Here is an 8,279-nt window from a genome sequence, read left to right as displayed (position 1 = left end):
TTTGGGACATGTAGCCTACTAAATAACAGCAATGTACAGTAAGTACCAACTAAATATCAACAGCAAAAACATTTACAGTTAGATGTATTTTCATACATGAGTAAGTACAAGCATTTACTGTACAAAGACATCACAAAGGCATGAATATAATGATACAGCCTGAGACAGAATATCCACTTGTAAAGATGAATAAGAGCACTTGGGTGGTATTCTACAAGGTAAACACTGGGGCTAGTTATTAAAAGAAAATTTGTTTTAATCGGAATTAATATAAAATGGTACATTTGGAGCCGAGTCACAGAGAAGAAGATACAGCACAAAGTAAACGTTATTGTCACATTAACATCTCGGGTGAAGCCTTTCTTTTGGTCTTCTGTTTACAACTGTTCAACAGCATCAATACAAATCGAGTTGATTATCCAATTTAAGACATTAAACTGCTGTATGTTGAGAAGAAAATTATTATAAATAAATATTTCTATTTAGAAAACAATAGGGTAATTCAGCCAATAATAATTATGAGAATGCACCATCTAATACTTTAGCAGAAAATGAAACACACAAAAACAAAACATGTGTTCACAGAAGCAGGGAAAAGAGAATTGGACCCAATAAAAGAATAACACTCTACCCTACTTGGCAGCCGAGCATGGAAAGATACAGACCAAGATCTAAAGAGAATAAAGGAGAAACCCTATGAATAGAGCCTTTATAGAGACTGGAGTGACTAATAAGTGGACAATTTGCCAAATATACTGCCGTTGCTGCAATGGGCAGATGCAGATATACAATGAGGTCCATAAATCTGGTGACTGGTCAGTAATAGACTTGTCCCATGTGATTTATGAATTTGTGGGAGTTCCCTCAACATCTACACCCGTTTGTTTATAGTCCCACAGTTCAGGCTGCCAATACTAATGAGACCTGATTAGACATAAGTATGTGACGTTACTGTATACACTATGTGGACATTTTAATACACTTTTACTGTTGATATATAACATTCTAGCTTTTGTTCTGTTTTGTTTTCGTCCTGTCCTTTTGCATTTCAATATGACTATTGTCTTTTGTGCATTTCCCAATATACTGTCCAGTCAAAATAACACCTACTAGAAATAGGGAAGTGCTAGAGTTGGACATCCTAACCTTGTAGTTGTGTTGATATATCTTTATTCAATGCTTTTAGTTGTAATTTACAGCGATGTGGCATCACAGCACTGAACCATTAAAAAGGCTGCAAATGAACCTGACAAAAACACTGTGGTGATTTTTATAGGTGATATTTATACTCTGGTAGTGGGGTATTTAGAAGTCAATGCACTGAGATAACTTCTTCATGAAAAATTACTTTGTTCTGTCCAAATACTGAATTTAAAGGTCTGTAGAATAATTGGCACCGTGAAATACAGGACTATGAGCAAAAAGCACTGGAATAGCCTAAACAATATAACATCTGGTAATCCCATACATTTACAGTGGAAATCTGCACCTTAATCCCATACTAGGACCAAAATGGAAACAAATCCCCAGGACTTTTTTTGTGTTATCCTTTTATCCTTAATGTCCGACTGACTGTACCTCATGCTGTTTGCATTTCTGACTAATTGAGTATTGATTGATTGATTGAAATACTTTATTAGTTACTTTATGTCTACCAACATTTAAGAGAGATTGCACAATATTTCCTTGTGTTTGTGTTACTTTAAGAAAACAAAAATGTGTACATAAAATACAAACCCTTACTCTTTTGTATTTTACACAGACATACAACACAGTCTTGTAAAACAAGCAAAATACATGAAATACCATGCACTAGCATAAAATATGTTGTTTCATATATGGTGTTTAAACATTCATTAATATGATTTATGGACTGATCAAAAGCTGTATGTGTAAATTAAATACTAGAAATGTTTCAACTTTGCAAGTATCAGAATCTGTATTTTCATGAAGTGCTAAACAAATACTTTCTTATATTTTGCTAGTATTTATTTTATTTGTGATTCAGGAAGTTTTGGTATTAGTGCTAATTTCAGAACATAAAAAAATGTGCCATCAGTAGAACAAATATGCTATCCTTAAAAGTGTTTTAGAAATGTACAAAGAATTTTCTTTCCCTTATATTTTCGGGTTTTCTTCCGAGTTACTCATGTGTGTGAAGCAAAACATGTACAGTTGTTGCACTATTGTTTAGTTATTAAACAATAGTAAAAACGAAACAAAAATAAAACTACTAAACTGTAGTTTTTATGGAATGATTCCTCAACAGTATGTGCTGCAGTACAGTGGAATACGTATATGACATCAATATGCTGTTTGTTCATTGAAGCAGGAGCATGCTACTCACAAGCATGAGGAGGGAGGCGAAAAGCTGCATCAGCCCAGAACTCAGAGGGTTGCTCTTGTTTTGGGGGGCCCCAACATGCTGCTCAGCTGTCTTTTTCTTCAGATAGGGCTCAGAGTAAACCACATAAAGCTCCACACATCGCCGGGACTTAAGTTGCTCAATTAGGGCTGGGTACCCAACCTCTTCAATGCCAACTGTGTCGTCACCTTCCTCATCACCTCCGCCTGTAATGAGATCCGTCCTTTTCATGCAGGTATCCATGAAGTTGTCATACGTCTTTGGAGGAGGAGAGCTGTAATCATAATCACGCCCAAAGTCATTTTCGTCTGTGGATTTGGAGCCATAACGATTGTACATTTGGTTGTTGTAATACTGCTCTTCTTGGGGACTGCGGAAGTTTACACTTGGTGGTCGAGGGAATCGCCCTAACCCATAGCCTATCGCCATTCCTGCCACAGCTCCAACACCCGCTGCCATCATGGCTTTCTTTGCAAAGCCCTGAGACTGGCCTGAGGGGTAGTGTCCCATACCCTGAACAGAACGCGAGAAAGGAGACCCTCCCATGCCCTGTCCACCACCATATCCGTAGCCTCCTCCACCATAGCGGGGACTGAGGATCTGATTATTTGGGTTCCAATTGGGTTGTCCCCCCATTCCTCCACCCGGGTAGCCCCCTGCACCCCCCTGACCCCAGCCCTGTCCAGTATTCCCCCCTCTGACTGGATAACCTCCTGGGTATCCTCCTGCAGGGTAGCCTCCAGCACCTGGGTACTGATTAGGATAATTCCCTCTGCCTGGGTTTTGGTTTGGATAGCCACCTGCGGCTGGATAGCCACCTGCTGGATTCTGGTTGGGATAGCCTCCAGGATTGCTTCTAGCTGGATAACCACCTGCTGCGGGATAACCACCTGCTGCGGGATAACCACCTGCTGCGGGATTCTGGTTAGGATAGCCTCCAGGATTGGCGCCTTTGCCAGGATAACTTCCACCTGCAGCCGGATATGGATTTGGGTTTCTACCAGCAGGGTTGCTCCCCACAGGGTATCCCCCCGCTGGATTCTGGTTGGGATAGCCTCCAGGATTGGTGCCTCTGCCAGGGTAGCTTCCGCCTGCAGGATAGGGATTCGGGTTTCTATTGGGAACCTGTGGCGGCGGCTGTCTGGGGTAGTTACTACCTAGCTGAGTGTTTGTTGCTTTTGGTGGTTTTGGGGAGGATGAGGAGCCACCTCTACTGCCGGAGCCTTTCTTGCCGCCGCTGCTGCTGCCTCGTTTGGCCCATGTTAGGTCAGTGTGCAGGACAGCAACCATTAGAAGAGACACAAGAACCACCTTGTACAGATTTCCCATCATGTACCTATAAAGTGAGGAAAGTATTTTGGTGAAACGTGTCATGACAATAAAATCAGCCCATGACAATTAGTCCTACAAATATAAACAAATATCTTTGGCCTAATTATCACAAAGAGGACTCTGTTTTCTTCTGTAACCTATATAGGCCTGTGGTTCAAATAATGATGTACTGTAGCCTAGTGGTTCTCAACCTATGGTTCGGGACTCCCAGGGGGGTCCCTACATGATTTTGAGGGGCTCCCCAGATGACAGTAAGGTGACAATTTAAGGACTTTTAAGACCTTTTTAATACCAAAAATATAATAATGAAATGAAAAAAAGACCATTACTGCATCAAAAGTAATCCAACAAACTACACTGGTCAAACAGTCAAATAATATAAGAAAGAGGCAAACATTTTGAAAATAGCTGATCTACAAGCCTTGCGAGGCGTTGTGAGCTTGTAGATCGGCTATTTTCACAATATTTGTCTGTGGAACCGAGTCAATAATTGTAATGCCTCAACCCCTACAATTCCAAGTGCTTGTCGGGGTGGGGGGTTCACTTCCCAGTTTAAATATGATTATTTTGGGTGGTCCTCAGTTCAAATATGATTATTTTTGGGGGTCCCCAGTTCAAATATGATTATTTTGGGGGGTCCCCAGTTCATGATTTGGGGGGTCATGGCCTGAAAAGGTTGAGAACCACTGATATAGCCTATGGTTAACAGGGCTGTACATATGATTGTGTAGGCCACTGGACCAGCCAGAGAAAATGTTGTTTTTCTTTCATTTTCCATTTTTTTATTGACGTTTGAATAAATACAACGTAGGCTCCTTGATAACAACCATTAATCATTCATCATTAAATTATTGGGGTTATTCTCTGTTTTGCTGTGGCTGTGAGAAACAATAGCAACCACTATGAAAACAAGCCCGAAAGAAGCGACTAGGCTACGGCTATTTGAAAATAGACGATCTACAAGCTCACAAGGCGTCGCATTGCGACGCCTTGTGAGCTTGTAGATCTGCTATTTTCAAAAACAAAAAAAAAAAAAAATCTTAAAAAGAAGGTAATTTTGGCTGTGAGTAAAAAACAACAACAACACATATGTTGTAAAAGAAAATACATATTATTTTGCGGGCCGTCGTCATCATCATCACCCACACAGTGGCAACAATGACACGACCAGACTGTTTTGGAACAACGCAGTAAGCTGTGTCCGTTACCATGATGATGTTAATAATAATGCGTCATCGCAGAATTCGCTATAAGCCAGATATTTATTATAGTTAAACAACGTTGCGGCGTTAAACATTACCGTTGTGTATGGTTGGATTTTCTTACCCAAAATTGGTGGCTGGTGGTGGCCTCATATTGGAAGGATTTTCATCAATCTCACTGCTGCGATGTGAGAGGAGAGGATCTGGTCCTGTATGGGTGTTTCAGGATAGTGTTGCCAGGTTTTGAGAGAGAAACAAGCAAACGGGTCTATGAAAACAAGCCCAAAAGAAGCGAGCCCTTCGCCCTTTAAACGTAATACATTGGCTATTTGATAATAGCCGATCTACAAGCTCACAACGCGTCGCATTTCTTTTTTTCTTCTTTTTTTATTAGGAATACTTTTGAAACATTTTAACAGCACAAATCTTGTATGGGGGTCCCTGGCATAACATGTTTTTACATGGGGGTCTGCAGACAAAATGACAAATACATATTCTAATTTTTTAGGGGGTCCCCAGATGACAGTGAAGTGATATATGGACTTTTAAGACCTTTTTAATACATCTAGAAATAAAAGAAAAAAGACCATTAGGCCTACTGCATCAAGTAATCAACAAATTATTCTACAAAAACTGGTCAAACTGAGCTTGTAGATCGGCTGTGTCAAACTAAATGTAATGCCTATCAGGGTGGGTGGGGGCCGGGTCCCCAGTTCAAATACTATTGTTTTGGGGGTCACGGTATGAAAATGTTGAGAACCACTGGTTTAAACAACATTTAGGAAACAAGCCCAAACAAAAAAAAACAAGTCGCCCAGTCGCTTAAAATAAGCGGACATGGCAACACTGCTTCAGAATGGGTGTGCTCGATTTACTGCCCACTAGTGTTTGTTGTTTCACACATCATGCACCAGTTAGTCTGACCTAAAATGAACAAATAACGGGCTGCTATACATGCTTAAACTCCTGCTTCTTGCGCACTACGCATATAATTGAAAGAAAAAATGTGGATGTTTGCTATTAATTACGCTAACATTACATCACGTGTTCTTTGTTGGTCATAACCATGGTCATAACAACGCGAGAAGTGAAGTAGCTGATGGAAATTCATTTTTAAATGTTGTGTTAGAAATTGATAATTTTAAAGGAGGTCAATCACCTACTACGAAGGAATTCCAGACAGAGGACTCCAGTGTTGGTTGTTGTGGACTTTTATAGATATATTTTTTTTTATATATTTGGAAAATGTTTTAAGTAAAGTAAAGTATACATGATGTAAACTCTCTGTTCATCATGATTTGTGTGCATGGGGATCTCATCTTAAACAAGCTCAGTGCTTAATGAGTCTTCTAGTTTAGTAGACCTAGTATTGTGAATTTGTACTTCCATGTACTGTTGTTCTCATGTCTAACTAAATAAAGTACATCAATCAATCAATCAATCAATCAATCAATCAATCAATCAATCAATCAATCAATCAATCAATCAATCAATCAATCAATCAATCAATCAATCAATCAATCAAACAAACAAACAAACATAGTAGTGCCCATCTGTCCTGTTACCCTACAATAAACTTGCTTGATTGATTGATTGATTGATTGATTGATTGATTGAATACTTTATTTAGAAAGACATGGTAAAGTAGGCCTACATGGAAGTACAATTCACAATACAAGGTCCTCTAAACTGGATCCTCATAAAAGCACTTGGCTTATTTAAAATGAGATCGCTGTGCACTCAAATCATGATGACATTTAAGAAGACATACAAATACACTACGCAGAACGTCATACAATCAGTTTACAGGTTACTGGTATGAAAAACAAGAATATGTAGCCTACAATAGACAGTTTTATGGGGTAGGTTAAGACTTTGACAGGGGCCAATTTGGAATTGCAGCCTCCTGAAGGTGATTCTTTAGGCCAGTTTTGAAAGTGAGTAGGGTTTTACACTCCTTTACTCCTTTGGGTAGGGCATTCCACATTTTTGTTGAATAGCATGAGAAAGAGTTCATTCCCTTGTTTGTGCCAAATCCGGGTTGAACATGATCAGTGGAGCTGCCTCTGGTGTTCTGATTGTGGACTTCAATTACGTTTTGGAAGTATTTTGACTATACAGGGGGATCCCAATGTTGTGTCGAATCTTGTAGACTAGGCCCATAGCAAGTTGCCATACTCTGTCCTCAACCCTGAGCCATCCAACCCTAGCGAAGTGAGCAGGGGTTAGATGGGTTGTATGGGTTGTATGATTGAGGCCAAGAAGTAGCCTTACCATTTTGTTTTGGGATGTCTGGAGCCTGTTGTGATACCATGAGAAGCATGCATAGTCGAAATGATAATGGATGAGGGCCCCTGAGAGAATCTTCAGGGTATTCTTACTGACTAGAAAGTTGATCCTGTACAGAAAACGTGTTCTTTGATTGACCTTTTTGATGACTCTTTCTGCCATCTTATCACCAGAGAGGTTTGCCTCCAAGATGGAACTCACATAGGTAATTTCCTCCTTTCTTGTGATAACATCGTCACCCGCTTTGATTGTGAAGCTCTCAGCCTTGTTAAGGTTAAACTACAGGTCCATCGGTGGTCGGTGCACAATGTAAATGTATTTGTAAATAAACGGACATCATCAGATTTTATTATTAATTATTTATCACGGACGGGCCCCCGCGTGCAAAGACGTGACGTCAGGACAGCCTATCGTGAGGACCCGTAACAAGCTAGACACACAGAGGACCAATTAACTTTGCAGGTTGCAGATCCGGTCCACAGCGGATACGGAAACGGTCTGTTTGCGCACATATATATAATGTGTCTGTGGAAATTACAGGGTACAATAGACCGGATCTGAGCACTGAGCAGTAAATAGAAACCAGGCTTTCCACGGGTACTTAAGTAAGCCTTGCGGTCAGCATTGCCATGTCCGCTTATAATAAGCAACGTTGAGCTTGTTTTTCGCTTGAAAATATTTCATGCCAGGAACCCCCATACAAGATTGGTGTTATTAAAATCTTTCAAAAAATATACCACATTTTCTTCTAGATTTTTTTTTTCTAAATAGCCGATCTACAAGCTCACAACGCGTCGCCTGTGAGCTTGTAGCTTAATGGGCTGATGTGGCCTAGTCACTTCTTTTGGGCTTGTTTTCCTCAGAGCCATAAAGAGAGTTCTGACACTAGCGTTGACTCCCATTGTAAGAATGGAATGCGGAAGTGCTCTGTCTATCTCAACGAGATAGTTCCAATGTTTGGAACTTTGCGGCGAGATCAAAGCGTGTCGTTACTCTCTTTTCTACACTCTGGTTTTCCTATACCTGGTTCCTTATTTCTCTCACACAATTTGGCAACACTGGCGGTGACGCGAGATTCGTACACACTACGC

The 8,279-nt window shown here is 40.2% G+C and overlaps 1 protein-coding gene across 2 annotated transcripts; it reads right to left on the bottom strand.

The window, feature by feature from the left end:
* Positions 1-5,131, bottom strand: LOC308077867 (uncharacterized protein). Of its 2 annotated transcripts, none has more exons than XM_080418838.1 (2): positions 5,024-5,131; positions 1-3,701 (listed from the first exon to the last, which is right to left on the bottom strand). In XM_080418838.1, exons 1-2 carry the CDS (start codon positions 5,050-5,052, stop codon positions 2,321-2,323), a joined length of 1,410 nt encoding a protein of 469 aa, XP_080274964.1. In that variant the 5' UTR covers positions 5,053-5,131; the 3' UTR covers positions 1-2,320. The 2 variants fall into 2 exon arrangements, with proteins under 2 accessions (XP_080274964.1, XP_080274965.1); XM_080418839.1 differs by having other exon boundaries at positions 4,998-5,074.
* Between the last annotated feature and the right edge of the window lie 3,148 nt (positions 5,132-8,279).

This window comes from Gymnoscopelus braueri (assembly GCF_963280865.1).
Source record: "Gymnoscopelus braueri genome assembly, chromosome: 22".
Lineage (NCBI taxonomy): Eukaryota > Metazoa > Chordata > Actinopteri > Myctophiformes > Myctophidae > Gymnoscopelus > Gymnoscopelus braueri.
This window is presented reverse-complemented; position numbering and strand designations above follow the sequence as displayed.